The sequence below is a fragment of the Homalodisca vitripennis genome, chromosome 5 (genome assembly GCF_021130785.1).
Source record: "Homalodisca vitripennis isolate AUS2020 chromosome 5, UT_GWSS_2.1, whole genome shotgun sequence".
Classification (NCBI taxonomy): domain Eukaryota; kingdom Metazoa; phylum Arthropoda; class Insecta; order Hemiptera; family Cicadellidae; genus Homalodisca; species Homalodisca vitripennis.
Window position 1 is genome coordinate 28,125,608 of NC_060211.1, and position 18,972 is coordinate 28,144,579.

At 32.3% G+C, this 18,972-nt stretch overlaps 1 protein-coding gene across 1 annotated transcript; it reads left to right on the forward strand.

Moving 5' to 3' along the window:
* Positions 1–41: 41 nt before the first annotated feature.
* Positions 42–18,719, forward strand: LOC124361897 (cullin-1-like). The gene is made up of 2 exons (XM_046815953.1): positions 42–2,702; positions 15,743–18,719. Exon 1 carries the CDS (start codon positions 359–361, stop codon positions 2,681–2,683), a length of 2,325 nt encoding a protein of 774 aa, XP_046671909.1. The 5' UTR covers positions 42–358; the 3' UTR covers positions 2,684–2,702; positions 15,743–18,719.
* Positions 18,720–18,972: the final 253 nt, after the last annotated feature.

Sequence of the window (18,972 nt, forward strand, 5' to 3'; positions counted from 1 at the left end):
GTAAATGTGATATTTTCGTACGAATTGCATTGGCTACACTGATCAAGAAGAGATCAAGGAGAAACTTAGAGTGAAATGACGAATGGTTTTGTAGATGATTAGTGGTGTTGTGTAAAATTTGTTTAGTAGAAATTCTGAATTTAATACTGCATCAAATTTTGTGACTTGCAAAATGACTGATTTTGCATATTCTTAGAGTACTTTACTTTGTTTATTTCCTTGTGTGATTATTATTACAAGAAGGTTGTGAAAGACCAAGAGTGTAGGCTATGTTCCTCCAAGATTATCGTTAATTTATGTTGTGAGAGTATTCCGTTATCTTTAATAGGTACTTTTATTTGACACTTTCTACTCCAAAATGCCTCTGACAAATCTAAACCGTGAGAGGATTAATTCTGGCCTAAGGTCAGTTGATTTAGAACAAGTATGGGGAGATTTAAAGAGTGGTATTGAACAGGTTTACAGGCAACAATCTATGTCTAAGAGTAGGTATATGCAACTGTATACTCATGTTTACAGCTACTGCACAAGTGTCCATCAACAAGGAAAAACACCTGTTAAACCTAAAAAAGGTACTCAAAGTACTCAATCAGGAGGTGCTCAATTTGTAGGGTTTGAGCTTTACAAAAAATTGAAAGATTTTTTGCGTAATTACTTGGTTAATCTACTTGATAATGGAATTGATTTAATGGATGAGGATGTCTTAAAATTCTACACCACCAAATGGGAAGATTATCAGTTTAGCTCAAAGGTACTGAATGGTGTCTGTGCATATTTAAATAGGCACTGGTTGCGTAGAGAGTGCGAAGAAGGTAAGAAGGATATGTACGTAATCTATCAGTTAGCTTTGGTTACTTGGAGGGATTTTCTGTTCAAACAGTTGGACAAACAGGTCTCGAGTGCAGTTCTCAAGTTGATTGAAAAAGAAAGAAATGGAGAAACCATCAATACAAGTTTGGTTAGTGGTGTAATAAACTGCTATGTTGAGTTGGGATTGAATGAAGAAGAAGGTGATAAAGCTAGTAAAGGCCCAAATCTAACTATCTACAAGGAATCTTTTGAAAATGTGTTTTTGGAAGACACAATAAGATTTTACAGCAAAGAAAGCACAGAATTCTTGCGACAAAACCCTGTAACAGAATACATTAAGAAAGCAGAACAACGCCTCTCAGAAGAACAGAGAAGAGTACAGATTTACTTGCATGAATCAACCCTTTCTTCGTTGAGCACTACCTGTGAAAATGTCTTGATAAAGAAAAATCTAGAAACATTTCACTCTGAGTTCCAGCATTTGCTAAATTCAGACAAAAACGATGATTTACAGAGGATGTATGAATTAGTGTCTCGAATCCCTGATGGACTGACAGAGTTAAGAAACATACTTGAAACTCATATTGCCAATCAAGGTCTTGAGGCAATTGAAAAGTGTGGAGATAGTGCTGTGAATGATCCTAAGATTTATGTGAGTACTATTCTTGAAGTTCATAAAAAATTCAATGCCTTAGTACTTACATCATTTAGCAATGATAGTGGGTTTGTTGCAGCATTAGACAAAGCTTGTGGCCGTTTTATAAATAACAATGCCGTTACACGAGCTGTAAGTTCTAGCTCAAAGTCTCCTGAACTTTTAGCAAAATTTTGTGATTTGTTGCTGAAAAAGTCTAGCAAAAATCCAGAGGAAGCGGAATTGGAGGACACATTAAATCAAGTTATGGTTGTGTTCAAGTACATTGAAGATAAAGATGTCTTCCAAAAGTTCTATTCAAAAATGTTGGCAAGACGGTTAGTCCAGCATATGTCAGCAAGTGACGATGCTGAGGCTTCAATGATTTCTAAACTCAAACAAGCTTGTGGTTTTGAGTACACCTCTAAACTGCAGCGAATGTTTCAAGATGTAGGAGTTTCAAAAGATTTGAATGAACAGTTTAGAAGACATATGGACAATAGCAATGAATCTTTGGACATAGATTTTAGTATTCAAGTTCTTTCATCTGGTTCTTGGCCTTTTCAGCAGTCCTTCAACTTTTGTCTACCAACAGAACTGGAAAGAAGTGTTCATCGCTTCACAACTTTCTACAGCAACAGACATAGTGGTAGGAAACTTAACTGGCTCTATAACATGTCAAAAGGTGAACTGATAGCAAATTGTTTCAAGAACCGTTACACCCTACAATCATCTACATTCCAAATGGCTGTATTACTTCAGTACAACCTAAGTGATAGTTGGACTGTACTTCAACTTTCTGAATCCACTCAAATTAAAGCAGATTTCCTCATACAAGTTCTTGAAATATTGGTGAAGGTAAAACTCCTACTTTGCGATGTAGATGAAACCAAGATTGAGACAGAAACAGTAATGCGGCTAAACTTGGGCTATAAAAATAAAAAACTGCGAGTGAACATCAACCATGTAATGAAGTCAGAGCAAAAGTCATCAGAGGAACTAACTCACAAAAACATTGAGGAAGATAGAAAACTTGTAATTCAAGCTGCAATTGTCAGAATTATGAAAATGCGAAAGCAACTGAAACACCAACAGCTCGTTGCTGAAGTTTTCCAGCAACTGTCATCTCGTTTCAAACCGAAGGTTCATACTATAAAAAAGTGCATTGACATTCTCATTGAAAAGGAGTATTTAGATAGAACAGATGGACAGAAGGACATGTATAGCTATCTTGCATAGAAAATACACAGACCGTAAGGTAAGTTGAGTAATAAGTAACTTTATTTTTAAAATTACTAAGTTACTCATAATTTGTTATCTTAAAATTGTAAATATATGTAGACCTAAAACTTATTGTAAGTTGCATTATAATAAGAGGCCACCACAATTGAATCAAATATCAATTAGAAATGTTTAATATATCTCATATATAAAAACGTTTGATCCAAATGACAGAAATCATAATAAATAATTACCAGCTGTTTATATGTTACAGAATAACAATATTGTTTAATTCAATTGTAACGTAATTCGTTTTGACATTATTGTTTCAAATTAATCCAAAGAAAATTAAATCGTATGGTATTTTAGTAGGCCTAATGGCCACTAGAGATGGAAAATACTGTTATTTGTCATTAACCTATTACCACAATAACATGTTCAAGTATTACGTCCCAGTAGCATGAAGCCTGTATTGATGGCATTTCCGGTAGGTAATTTCCCGACATCAGATCACATGCCAGATTGTCCAATGTGAGGCTGCACTATAATAAGCGGCCACCAACACAATCGAAACATTAATATATATTGATATCATCAATATGCATGACCATCTAAAAATACTGAAACCAAATGTCGGACCAAATTAGCTTATGTAATAAGTATTTCAAATAGCAATATAGCTCTGCTGTTTTTAAATCTTAAAAATAAACGTATTAACGATAAATAAAAACCATCTAACCTAATTTATCAAATATATAATTTACATACATTTTAATATTTTCAAGTATAAAATGTGACTCCTTGTGAAACAAAGAACACACATAATATGTCATTGTTCTTGCCAACATTAGTCAACAATAAAACACGTGATTTCTCTTTGTTAAATTAATTTTGAGTGATAACGTCGGACAGAATTACTTTTAACCCTTCCCACGCCGTAGACGGATGTATCAGAATGCAACATTGGCCAAAACGCCAAATACAGTTATATTCAATATTATAGATTATCTCTTGGAGAGGTTTTTAGTTCACAAAAAGCCTTTATAATACCTGGTGGACGCTCCGTTCTTATCGTGGTAGCCATGGAAGTATTTATAAACAACCTTCACTCAGTGGCAGGGGGACGGGAGCGCCCTTTGTCTTACTGCGACCGCCTGCTCGTCAGTTCTGCGTCTCATACAGAGCCATAACCAAACATATCCGTTGCGTGTATTACTGCTTTCTCGGTTGTCACGAGCATGTGCTCGCATGTGCATCTACTACTCATCTCGTTATTATTCTTCATCGTGTGATAGTGTTGTGATTAGTTTAAAAATTTATCCTGTTTTGTAGTAAAAAGTAATTAAACTTGTCAGTTTAGTTACATTATATAATGAAATTGAAATTTATTTCAAATAAATAGTTATTTGTTATTTTTATTAATGAATACGCTAATTTTAAGTAAAATGCCCTGTTTCATACTTTTTTGCTTTTAGATTTTATAATTTAGTTTTAATAAAAATTAGCTTTGAACTTAAAGAAACAAAATATTTGGTACTTTGGGATTATACCGACCACACCAGTATGAAGAACACAAAAATAGAAATTTATAGAAACAAACATGATAGAACGAAAAAAACAACTCTTCAATTACAAAATTACAAACTTACAAGCATTTCCAGGTATTGTGATCGGTATTGTTGTCGCTGTTATCTTATCTTTCTCGAGAATCCTGATTACGGCAGGCCGCGCGGCATCACGTGATTTGCACGGTACATCATTGCCTTTCCATTACAATTCAATTTATATTTCTGATTAGCCCCTCTAGAATTTGATATTTTACTGATAGGTACTATCTCGAGGGATGTTTTTCTTTCGTCGACATCAGCGCGGGGCAGCACCGAAGGTGCTGCCGAAGCCCGCGCTGATGGCCGGAGGCACTCGCATTTTGGGTGGCGGAATGTGATTTTTAATAAAAAGTTTAGTTTGGTAAATGTTTGTTTTTGTTGAATTTTTGTGTTTGGAGAAATGTAGAGGTAAAACACGGAAGTACAACAAAGCGATGCACCAGCTGAACGGGCGGCGAGACTCTGCAATCACGTTATCTACTAGACGCTCGACTTTGACCTCTGTCTGAGGATGGGGAGGTGTTTGCGATAAGACAATTCCTGTTTTATATTGACGAAATATTGTTCTACGCTAATCTAGTAATCAGTAGAAACGAAATGTGAAATAACGATTCATGTCTGGGTGTGGTCGGTATAATCCCAAAGTACCAAATATTTTTACTTGTCTTGGCGTTATAGGGAAGTTGATGGATTTATTAGTGGCGTGTAAAGGGTTAAAATGGTATTATAGTGAAACTTAACATTTATATGTAAAACAAATGTTTTTTTTCAGATAATATAAAATAACTAAACTTTATCTAAACTATATTTGAACTGCCTAGTACTTACAATTATTTTAGCCAACCTGAAATGTATTTCTGCAAGTACGTATGCCGTCAAAAATACATTCATTAATTAAAAGTCATAGTTTGTTTGATTCCAACTAAAATAGTTCATGATTTTTACTATATTCTTAATACCAAATTTAAAATGTCTATACAAGTGCGTTGTTTGCAGTTTCATGTTTGTTATGATTTTTCTTGCAGCAAAACAATATTTGATTTCCACTTTTAATTCTGGTTTTCATCTCCTCACTACAAACTGGATACGACCATTTAAAACATTGTTTACATTAAAAATAACATTTTGAGACAATAATTGCATGTTTATTGCCATTGTTTTTGCAGATGTCAGTAGCCTACACAGTTAGTAAATGAAATAAAAACAGCTGTCAATGATTAATTATGAATGTCTATAAGTCGAACGTTGTATTCAATAGTATGATATTTATAGTCAATCATGATTGTTGGTGGCCATTTATTATACTGCAGCCCAATGTGATCTGACGTCGGAGAAGTTGTACAGTCTGAGACGTGATCTAAGGTCGGGAAAGTACCGATTGGAAATGCCCTTGGCCATCAATGCAAGCTTCTGTGACGCCTTTGGCGCCACCCCGCATTTCTGGTTGAAAGACAGAAAAAAATGATCCTTCAAGATAGTAGTACCTGAATTCAAGCTCAGACTATGTGAGTGCTTGTAGAGATTATTTCTAACTTTGGTCTTCCTAGAAACATATTTATGATAACCTAATCTAGAGTTACTCATATTGTAATAACATTCCATAGCGCAATATTTCAATTCCTTGCCTCACTGCTTCACGAAATAGCCTCAGCTATTACAGTTTACTGAATAACCTATAGTAGAAAGACGTTATAAGAAAGCCAAATCATTTGGCCCATCTGTTACTGAAATAACAGTGTGTTGCTGGTAACAACACTTTAACCCGGTAATAGATTACCACTGAATAACCCTGTTCTTCTTCGTCTACTGACACTAATACGCTATAAACCGCCTATCTCTAATAGCTGTAAGTATAATGGCGATGTACATGTGTTATTTATGACATAAGGTGCTGGACATGTCAATCTTCACCATAGAGGTAGAATCGGTAGCATAAATGCTCTGACCTCTAAAATTCCTTGTAGTTTTTTCACCTGAATGTTGGTACCCTGATATCCTCTCCACCAATGCCTACACCTCCTTATTTTTTAATCCCGCCAACCGAGAAATCCCCATTCCCTTCGGTCCCCTAGATTGGTGGATTATTTGAGGTACAACCTAAAATTTCAAACATCAGTTATTGTGCAATTATGGATTGTGACTATTTTAAGAAATATATAAAATGGTTTGAGATTGTTATAGTTAATGTGGCCAAAGTAAATTAAAACTGAAATATTTATTATGTAATTTGGTTTCAGTTAGTTATATTGAGGATTTATTATTGATTTTTGATTCGATAATCGTGAATATGATGATTTGATTATCGTTGAGGCCGCTTATTATACTGCAGCCTTATTGTGTAGTAAAGAGCAGTAATAATAATTATAATAATTAATATGATATATTTTATGGTATAAAGTTAGAGCAAAGATAAGACTATGAAATTATTCCATTCAGTACTTGGGAATTATAGGATTGTAAAGCCTACACCACACAACTAATTCTGAGCAATTATTAGGTTAGTTTCAATTTTGGTTTACTTTGGTACTATCCGTAGGCCACTGTTTTTGGAAGAGTTTTTCTTTCTGAAGACCTAAAGAAATGATTAGAAAAGAAACTCTATTTGACTTACTGTGAAAATTGCATATCATTATGATAATCGGTTCTTGTTTTCTGTCTCCCAGAAGAAAGTGAAGTCAGCGAGAAGGAAGAAAACTATGTTCCTATCTACTATCCATCTTTAATAGACATTATGGAAATAGCACTAAATTGATTGTGTCCAATATGCTGTTGATAATGCAGAGACTCTGAACCTTGTTTTGGCTTGGAAATTTCAGTTATAGTGAAAATAAATTGTATTACTCAAGGACTGCTTGATCGTCATGCAAAATTTGAATAAATGAAGTTGATCTAATAATTGCACACGGATAAGTTTGCTTTAAATAGCCACATTATATAAAACAACCTGACACCACTTTTAAAATCTTCTTAAAATGGTAATCTTTTATTTGAAGATAGACATTTTTTACAAACTACATATTGCACAAAACATGTTTGAAATTTAGTTTATATAACTAACAGTCCATTAATATAAGGAACTGGGGTAATTGGGGTTTCTTATAATGGACTAAGCAGGGGTAGGTTTAAGAGATCATACAGGGTCATCAATAGAAACTTGGAAAGGGGCAGCGAATTTGAATTGATAGGTCTACCAATTATGTTTGGTTGTAATTTAAGAGTTTTTGTTACTTTGACCTGTTTTCGTCATTTTGGCCAGATTTTATTCCTCTATGATGAAGTTTATTCATTATCTTTTCCTTGTTATTTCAGTTTTGTTCAGCATTCCACAACTTACTTAAGGCATGTCGGTGTTCATTTATTTTTTTGCATTTCCTAATTGGTTATGTTTTGTTCTATTGTTGATTTCAAGAGGCTGACTGTTCTCTCTCTCTCACTTTTTTGTCTGCTAGATGACGTTTTTCAGCATATATTCAATATACTCGTGTTGTGTTGTAAGTGCTCTTTAAAGTAGGCCATGATACAACTGTGTCAAATGGACATAAAAAAACATTGCTTTCATTTTCATTCATAGTCTTTGCATTGTGTCCCTCATTATTTTACAACGCATTTATTATTATAGTAATAAATCATAATCATAAGAATTAAGAATATACCATAATAGCACAAAACCTAATGTTTAAGTGTGTTTGTTGTATTTTTAGCTTTCACGAACATTTGTAACCAGACTCTCGAGAGATTTTATATTTTACTGATTGGTAATATTATGAGGGATGTTTTCTGTTTGCCATCATCAGCGATCAGCACGTTTCCACACTGATGGCCAGAGGCATTACTATTATCTCGTTAACTAAAAGTTCTCTATAAACGGTTATTTTTGCTATTATTCACTTTGCATTTTCTTTTACAAATAATGTGAAGTGGCTACGGTAAATATTTACCATCGCTCAGAATTACCAACTACACCACATGTGTAATAGGGTGTGCTGAAGTTTCATGCATAATTTCAAGCGTATAGCAACAATAACTACTTGTATCTTCACCACAGCGCATGGGTAGGGCCTTGACTCTCTAACTGAGAGGTCATTTTAAAAAGTGACTGGACTGTTTTCCCTTATTTTAGCATTTTGAATAATCTATAGACGTAAATAGATGTCTTAAAAAAACTATTCTTGAGATACCCTGTGGAGCACAGGAAGGAAAATATTTATTTTAGCCGCGGTACCTAAAATGATCTAAACCCACTGTTAACAATATCTTAAAATATTATGCTTTTACTTCCAGAAATAATTTTTAGGTGCTGGCAAAACATACAGGGCACAATAATTATCAATCCTTTTATCGCCAGAGGCAGATTAAATTGACTTTACAGTTAATTCTAAGTGCCATCATGGGCCGATCTAATTGGCCATCAGATTTGACATGAAGTCTGCCACGAGCCAAAGTGCTCGGGTCACGCATTCAGATCAATAAACGCTGTGGGCAGATACATCTGCTTTTGGTATTTTCTTCAGTGCATGATTACTTTTTACCGATAAATATAAAGTTTATAACAAAATATAGGTAAATAATCATTCTGTGAAGTTGATTTGTGTTAAATTATAAAATTGATATAAGCTACCTAAAACTAATAGACTAATGAAAACTATTGACTAATAAAAAAAAAATATTAAGTAGGCATGCGTACATCAGCTGATAAATATTGTTCGTAAATAGGCTATGTATAATAATATAATTTAAAACTTTTTGTTTTATTTCTTTATTGTTTTGACTGTGTAACCTGCACCTGGTTTTTTTGTGAATTTTGAATGATTGGGACAGGAGAAATAGAATTACAAGGTATGTTCAAAAAGTAGCACAGTTTTCACAAAAAGAAAAAAGATTTATTTGTCTATTATTATAAATTAATGTTACTTACAAACTAGTCTATCTTCATTACATATTAGGTGGCCCATTACACATATAGGTCCGAGTTAGTCTTACTTGAGATGTTACAAGATTATATTGAAACCTACTGTTATAATCATGTACTGACTCATGTGAGATGAAGGTATTGATATTTTCTCCAACATACATTAATTTCTGATATACATAAATACTAGAAAGAGTCATTGTTTTATAATTACAAAAAGACTATCTGTGGGAGATTCTTAATTAGAAAGATCAGCCATTAACCTGATTGCCTTTTTTTTGCCACACAAAACCTTTTTGGAGGCACTAGAGTTGCCCCATGGACAGGTAACATAACAAAGGTGTATATGGAAGAGTCCAAAGAAGGTCATTAACAAAACTTCAAAATTGGCACAGTGCTTAAGTTTACAGACCCTTTCCACATGTGGCCTCCAGCTAAGTTTACTGTCAAGTCCAATCCCCAAGAGCTTTACAGGATTAATGCAGTTGTAGTCTAAATCATTATTATTGGATGTTAAAATATTTTTTGAGTCTTACTTTCATAGATAATAAGGTTGTTAGCTGAATACCAATCTTTAGCTTGTTGAAGAGCATGAGTTAATTGTACAAGTTGCCGGCACACATTCACATTAGAACAAAGGAGAGTTGTATCATCTGCATAAAGTACATTAACATGAAGATGAAAATCATTACTAAAGACTAAAAACAAAAAATGACCAAGTAGAGAACCTTGGAGAATACCTGTTACCATTTTCTGATACTGTGACGGAACATTGTTTGCAGTAACCAAATGCATTCTATTTTTTAGGAACTTTAAATTAATTTTAATTCTGTGTTTCTTACAAAAGGCTTTATTAGGTCTATAAAGGTAGAACCAATTACCTGTTTGTCTAAATGTAGACCCCTTTACAATTCAATTTACTAGACATTCTATAGCGTTAGCAGGAGAGCGATTTGGTCTAAATCCAAATTCGTTTTTGTACAATACATTGTTTTTCCATAAAATACTTATATTATGCTTAAACATACAGGTTTCTACTATTTTGTTAAGGGTTGGTAAAATAGTAAAAAAGTTTATAGTTTTTGGGAATTTGTTTTTGGAATTTTTTTTAAATAGATGTAACTACAATATTTTAGATAATCTTGGAATTCAATTAAAGTTAAGATTTGGTTTATAAGGCGGGTTAGGGGTACTACAATTACATAAGACAAAATTGGAAGGGTCATAAATATCTTCACTTCTTGATACTCTTTAAGTCAACTACTGCTGCTCTTACTTCACTAGTATTAAAAGCTTCCCAACCAAAGTTACTTGTAAAACTGTTATGATGGCAAGAAAAATTATGCAAACAATTATGGTAAGATTGAGTATTGGTACCTATCAAAGTTCAACAAGCCAAGATTAACAGGAACATTTAAAAAATGATTTTTTAAAACATCAGGAGTTACTGGTATCATACTTTCTTTACTTGGAAATAAAATCCCCTGCTTCCTTTCTGTTGATCTGCCATGCCATTTTTTATTAATTTTGGGAGTTTATGATAAGTGAATCGTTTACAGATTCTTTGCTTTAGAGACAAAGTACACTTACAACTTTTAATAATACAATACAATAGTAAACTTTTGTACAACTTCTTAAAATTCTTAAACTTAAACTATTTTCCATTTATCATAGAGAATCAACATTTGTGACCTCATACTTTAAATTTCAGGAGCATACCATGTCAGTTTGGATTTTTTGTTGGTTTTACTTTTAACATTAACAAGCGGACAACATAATTATATTAAAATATTGAAGAGCATTAAACAGTCTACATTTACATCTAAATTATCTTAAAAAATCCCAATCTTCACAATAACTGAGAGCTTCCTTAAGATTACTTATTTTAACAAGTGAAATGAGATGTCTCATTGTTATCTTAGATGTATCGTTATCACTGGACCTTTTACAACCTAATTTAATGCCAACAAAGATGCCAGCATGACCAGAAATAATATAATGCCTCAATAAAGTGCTATATCTGTATATGTTGTCTAGACATGCCTTGTTTCTAGTTGGTAACTATTTATGGAATATAAATTCATTGATCTAAGCGTATTTACAAAAAACTGAACATCATCATCATTCTCTAACTTTAAAGTATCCACATTCAGATCCCCAGTTACAATAAAATATTTACATTTCCTAATCATTAAAAAAGACAGTAACTTATCTGAATTGTTAATAAAAGTATTAAAATCAGTGTTTTATAAACTTTTAAGACAATAAGATTAAAATCAAGCAGCTTAATTGCAGAGACCTCACAAAGAGAATTAATACTAAAGTCAGAAATATCAAAAATATGATATCTAGAACTTAAGTCCTGGCTTATAAATATTGACGAGTCACTACCTTTAATGCGAGGTTTCCTACAGTTGTATGACGATAGTATAAATCCATTAGGAACAAATGATGACATTTCATCCTCATGTAGCCAATGTTCACTCAGACAAACCACATTAGTTTTTCTCATATTATGTGTAGCTTATCAAGTTTACTTCTTAGAGACTGAATATTTAAGATGAGTAATTTAAGGCTAGACCTCAGAATGTGTTTCTTTACTAAATTACAACTTATATTACACTTCGCTCTAAAGACAGGATTATCATTGTCATCATTGTTGTGGGTTAAGTAGCTGGGTGCTGGACCTCTGGTTGAGAGTTTCCCAACCAGGATTTAGCAGATTGAGACGCTTGTAGAGAACCTGGTATAATTTCAGCTGATGTAGACTGAAGGAAACAGGATTTTTCCGGACATTTGCCATCGTTCAGTGAAACAATAAATCAGTAACACTACGTTTCAAGATCTGCGTCTGATGTAGACTGTTCTTCCTGACATCCAGGCGGAGAGGGTTGCTCTGTAGTCATCACCACAGCTGCTTTGAGAATATTTCTTGTTAGCCATTGGCTGAGGTGCATACCATGCCTAGTATGCAGGGCCGCATTTACAAATTCGGCGCCCCTAGGCCTACAGACCAAAGAGCGCCCCCCCCCCCCCCCCCCCAGAGGACTCTGATTACACTGACGTAGAAATCCAGTAAATTTCTTAATTACGTAATTTTGATGAAAGATAATTACAATAGTATATATATAATAGTATATATACATACATAGGAGTGTTTTGAATAAATAAAAGCAATGAACCAATGAATGAGTCAACGTCGCACCCCGGACCTAGTTGACCTTGGCCACCCGCCCCACCGAGCGCCAACACCACCCGCCGCCGCAACTTTTTTCTTTTGTGTACTTTAAAATTTATGCGCCCCCTAAAATTTTGCGCCTTAGGCCTGGGCCTAGTGGGCCTATAGGGAAATGCGGCACTGCTAGTATGGAGACTTCTATCAGCCTTACTAGCTTGAACCAGACACATTACCGAGCTGTTTATCCGACCTTTTGAGTTCTTCATTAGTTTTTCGGATTTCAACATTCACACAGGACCAGTCTGATAGATCAAATCTATTTGGTAATTAAACTAGAATGATCCTCTTAGTTACATTCTTCGTAAGGGTAGATTTAATAGCCTTGATGGCTGAGGATGCCTCATTGTGGGAATCAGCATTAGAACCACAAGCCAGTACCAAAAAGTCACTATATACTAATTTTTTACCATCATTATTATCTCGATTTGCACTACCGCCAGGATGAACAAGACTAAAGCATCAAGAATCAGAACATTCGTCTGGTTCTTGAATTTCTCTTAATGACAACCTCACAGTTATTGTTATCACTGATGGTATCAATATCATTTTCCAGAGTCAGACAACTGTATTAATTTCAGTTTCAAAATTAGTACCACAGCATTATTTTTAAATTGGAAAACCAATTTCTTCTTTTCTTTTTTCCTGGTATCAATTACTGTAGTAAAGCCAGTATTATTATCTAAAGGTGGATTTTGGACTTACATAGCCTTTACCCTGTCTTTTTGAGGAGGTGGAAAACAAGTTAAACAGTTTGATATCTCATTTGATTTAATCTGGCTTTATAAGAGCTCATTGTCTTTTTGTAATACTTCAGAAGCTTTTCCAAAGGCCTAATTGTGTCCATCACATTACGTATTTTTTTTTGTTTTTGTAAATTTGACAAGATTTGCACCAAGTTTTATGCTTATCCAGCTCTTTACTGTAATTAAATTCTCTTTATCCTGTTCAGCTCGAAGAGTTAATCTGCGTTTTATCATTTTCATTTTTCAACTTAGTTTCCAAGTAAGTTTATCGTAGACAACATAATTAAAAGTTTATTACGGCTACTAAAATAAAGCTTAAGTCTGTTAAAATAAAATTTAAAGTTAGTTTAAAATTAAATTTAAAATCCATTTATTAAATATATAAACAGTATGCTAGGATCAGATACAATCAGTTTTGTAAATAGAAGTAGCTCTTCTGAGCGATTTGTCAAGTCCAAAGGTGAGCATTGCCTTTTCTACAGAGAGAGAAGACAGTTGGAGATTTTCCCCTTATTATCTCTGTCTCATCTAATATTGCTTCCTATAATCATGCCAATATTTTCAGAAACTTAATGTGCAAAATATAAGATATACTATTATAACTGTTTATTTGTGACTGTTCCTTGTGTCAAACTGAACACCAAGGTGTAAATTTTGTTTAAAATTTCTTTAAGAAAGTAGTGAAATTTCTTCACAAATCAGAGAGCACAACATGGTCACAAACACCACATAAAAATTCCCCCACTCCTTGTTTATTATAAATAGGCTAATAGAATTGTTTATTTTATTTTCAGGAAAGAAAAGAGTTATAAAATGACATTTTACGTAAAAGTATTTTTCAAAAGCGGTGCTCTCATCTACAGCTGGAATAATGTCGGCTACTGAACAATTTCAGAGATTTTTCGTTTTCAGAAAGCAAAATAAATTCAGTTAAATTCAAGTTACAACTAGCACATGATAATGCACCAAAATTATAAAAACATGCTGTCATTACTAAACACAGACTGATAATATTGGGCGGTCAGATTACACGTAACTTTGATATTGCTGATACGTGTATAGCCTAGTGTATGTCAGTAACACTGCGTATTGGCTCTGTACGGATTTCTGTCGTTACTAATCCAATACAGGCGAAATATTTATCTGTTTCCAGACAGGTACTATCAAAAGGATGTTTTTTGTTTGTACCAGTAGTGTGAGGTCAGCACCTTAAGGTGCTACGGCAGCTTGAATTGTTGGTTCGACAATATTTGATCAGACATTATGGAATATTCACCTATAATAATATATTCACCTATTCATAAATATCATGCCAGCTTGATGATTAAATGGGTAACCTGCCATCTTAAATAGAATACGAGCACTATTGAATAAGTTATCCTGTCAACAATACACAAGGAAATAACTTACTTATCTGACTTCATTGTTGTTCTAATCAGCTGTGTCTTAACATGAAACCAGATTCAGCTGTTTAAACCATGAAAGTTGAGTCGTGCAGATTGTTTGTTACAATATCGGTTTTAAAATTTAATAATAATTATTGTGTTTAATGTTTGTTTTTAAACCCAAAATAGCTTTTTATTTGTATACTGCCTAAATACTTATATAAACTTTTGAAAAAAAAAAATTAATTTTCTGAAACTTTGAAACACTTGCAAATATGGTATAAAACTTGCAAATATGGTATGTTACTAGGTTAAGAAAAATGCCACAACTTTTGTATCTCTTTGAGGGATTTCAATAAATGAAGTACTGTTTATTTTAGAATAAAATTTATAAAATATTTTGATTCTAGTACATATTTTATACAGGAAGTAGTTTTTAAGAAATTCATCATCAAAGATTTTAACATGCCACCATTTTGAATTTTGTTGACTAAAAATTTAAAATAAAAAAAAATTGATGATCTTAAGTAGATTAACATATGTTGAAAATTTTGACTTTCTACCTTTAATGGTTGTTTAGAAAAATATTTTAATGTAAAAAAAACAAACAGACGGACAGACGGAAAATTATGTATTTTAGGACAACATTTATAGGAACTTTTTGGTTTGTTTAGACCCCAGGAACAACTGAAGTTTGTCATATTTTAGTTACACCCTGTATAAATGGACCTAGAGCATTGTAGGCATAGAGAAGGTGTGTATATTGAAGGTGAAAATAAGTGATTATGTATATAATAAAAATAAAAATTAGTCCAATGTCAGTCTCATTTCTTAATAGTCACATCTCGTATTCTGTATATTCCTTCGATGCACCGTTATATAAGTTTTGTATATATTTCTAAATATGTAATAACACAAACTATGGTTGGTGGAGGTCAAAGTGGGAGTAAAATCAACATTTTCAGATAAATTTATTTCTTTATCTATTTGTTTATATTGTTAACAGTGTAGAAAAATATATTGTATTATACCAATTCAGAAAGAAACATGTTTTCGTGAAACAAAGCTTAAGAACTATAGGAGTAATGTATATTAAGTGTCTAAAAAGATTTAAGTTTACATGGATTTTTGTAAAATGAGAAATAATAATATTATGTAATGTGGTTTATATTAATAAGAAATTGACATTTTTCAGGAGTGTCTGAGGTCAACAGAGGGGAAGGATGCCTATATACTGAAGATGAATCATATATTCAGGAACTTCTTTTGTCCAAATAAACCTGTGATAACTTTTCACGCATGAAGACGTATTACGGAATATATGTACTGTAGTGCTATCTCAGGTTATGTTATTTTAAATATCAGCTGTGACTGAAGTGAGTTTTCTGTAAAATAATAAAAAAAAGATATTGATATTACTGATTTTTTATACTTGAATCTGTAGTATCTACTGAATGGAAAATGTGTAATTAAAATAGTTCTGTGTTAGAGTTAAAACAGCAGGACTAGATGTGGCATGTATATGTTTAACTAAGTTATATATCTATAAAATGTGTTTTATTGGAGGTTCCTTTTAATATGCCGTAATTTTGTTTATCTTTAAGCCACCTGTTGGTCAGTCATTTTACTGTTTTTGGATTGTGAACATTTCAAGCGTACTCATCTAAACAAGAACAAAAAATTGACATTTAAATTGCGACCAGCTTAAAGATAAGGGTTGATGAACACTCAATTAGTTATAACGCCTTTTTGAACAACTACCTTTTGGTTGATCAGACACCAATCTGTAGTAAGTTAACCCCTGAACTGTTGTATCCTATTTCAGGCGTTGTGCCATCCTTTACTCATGTGATTAAGCAGTTTCTATTGTTTCTGATGTACGTTTCATACTTACATTATTGCACCAGTTTGTTTAAGTAGTTGTTTGCATTTTCCTGATTTTAGTTGAATGTTATATAAAGTTTTTCCTTGCATTCTTTGATTTTAGAGTTCAGTTTGTTCGTACTTGCTATGCTACTATCTACTATTTGAAAGCACAGAAGAAGTGCGTACCATGTTTAAAGTTACATTACGCTGTGTATTTACACTTGTGTAACATTAAAAAATAATATTTAAATTGAAGCTTAACATAGTATAATATGCTGTGACAGTTTAGCGTTAATCAATGAAACCTGTAGTTTTGAGAGTTTATCCGGGATAATCTAATCTACAATTGTAAGAATGGAGTTCTACATAAAACATAACGAAAGCAAACAAAAATTCCCATAAATTTAGCGGGCAAGGGGTAAAGAGAATACTTTTTGTATGAAATCAACCAAATGTGTGATTCTCCTAGGGATTTCATTTTATTTGATTACACTTAATTATATAAACTTACAGGCACGTTCATGTAATAAAAATGAAAATATTGCGTGTTACAATGAACCTGTATAAATAAACTGTTTCAATTTATCACGTTTCATTTTTTGTTATGAAATCACAAATAAACCAACTGGTTTTTTTAGTCAAGATTTTAATTATGAATATTTTTGAATGTGTAATATAAACATAGAAAGAGAATTTATTCACTTATTCCATCATTTTCATATTAACAAAGATTTATATTTTTGTAATAAAAGAATATAAAGTGCAACTCCTAGTTTTTCAATTCCATGATAAAACCAGCAAGCTATTACTATTGTTATTCATAGTATTGTTTCTTAATCATCCATAAAGCATGTATATAGACTACTAAAACTTAAACCATTTAACCTGTTACTTTATAAAATTTAGTTGTATTTTTTTGTCTTAAGGTATGTTTAATCATATAATATTTAGTTTTGTATGTTATTAATATTAGTTGTAATAAAACTATTTTAAGGATGTATTATAAACCTTGCTTAAGTACTTAAAGGTATAAGAGCACAACAGTGCTTTTTATATAGTGGTTATTTTTAAATAACAACTAAGCAAGCATGGTTGAGCTACCCTTTTCTATCAAGCACTCACAAAGCTAAAAAGTTTAAATGGGTAAAGATCTGAGAAGAAGCAAAATTGGTTCTTTATAAAAAAAAAACATTACTCACTTTTCCAGTGTCTTGAGGAATAAATAAAACTGTTGTTTTGTTGGAAGTTTCTCGTTATTTTGTGATTTTAATAAGCAATATTGTAGATTTTAACTATACAAAAAGCTCGTTTTTAAATTTAAATACTCAATAATGAAACTTGCTACCATAATTCTCAAAAACAATTGGAACTCATAAATTGTATTTTTAAAGAGCATTTTGCTAAACTTAAGTGACATCAGCCAGAAATAAGGAATACAATGGTTTGAGTTTTATTACTCTTGTGCAACAAAAATCAAATTGGCTTAGATATAAGTTATACAATAGAAAGAGAATCTACTTACAATGGATACTTGAAGGCAGTTTTTTCAGATTCTGTAAGATTGACTTATTTAATTTTGTTTATTTGTATACACAGTTGTAGTTTAGTTTGGAGTGCTCGTAGAGCAGGAGTGGCAGCTATTAGACAAACTAAATTGTAAGTAGACAGTAGTTGTATAACTACAACTACAGGAGGATTTATTTCTATAACTACAACTACAGGAGGATTTATTTGTATAACTACAACTCTACTGATATTACATAATCCACGAGTAAAATTAGTCTCGCTCAGGTAGATTTTCTAAAATTGTTTCCATAAATTTTATAATGTTTAATATGTTAAAACTAGTTTTATTCATTGCATTGGTAAAAGTTAAAACACGGGAGAAATTTTTAGCCTGTTACAGTGCAACCAATCCTCTTTATGAATTGACTTGTATGTTAGGTTAGGCAATTTATTAATGATTACTCTAAGTGCAATAATTTCTACTTTTGGAAGAATATAGGCAGAACAACTGTACGGCCTATTAAAGAGAAAAATATGGTGCAGTCAGAGTAAGCAAGGTTATAAATAAAATAAAAGATTCATAAAGAATTAAATGTGATAACATCAGTTTTTTAAACAATAACTTTTCCCTTGCTCTTAACAATAATTCTAAGTTTCTTTACTACTTATGTTTAGTTAACAAAACAATTACGATTACATCTGAAACTGGCAATTTGTGTGGCATTGTAAACTGCTATGTTTTTGCCTATTTTTTAAAGACATCTATTGTAATATACAGTTAAAATACATTGTTATACTTAGTTATTGTTTTTTTATCATCACACCCTATTTTCCACTGTTAATTAAAAAATAAGATTAAGTCCGAGATTCATATAATGGTATCCTCAAAAAATTCTACTACTTCTGTATAGATTTCTGTGTTCCTACGAGATTTTCTTAAAAATCAATACACTATAATTATGCTTTTTATTATTATCAAGCTCTGTAGCATTAATTTGAAAGAATTTTTGGAAAAAGAATCCTAAACTATGCACCTCTATGAAGTTTGTATTA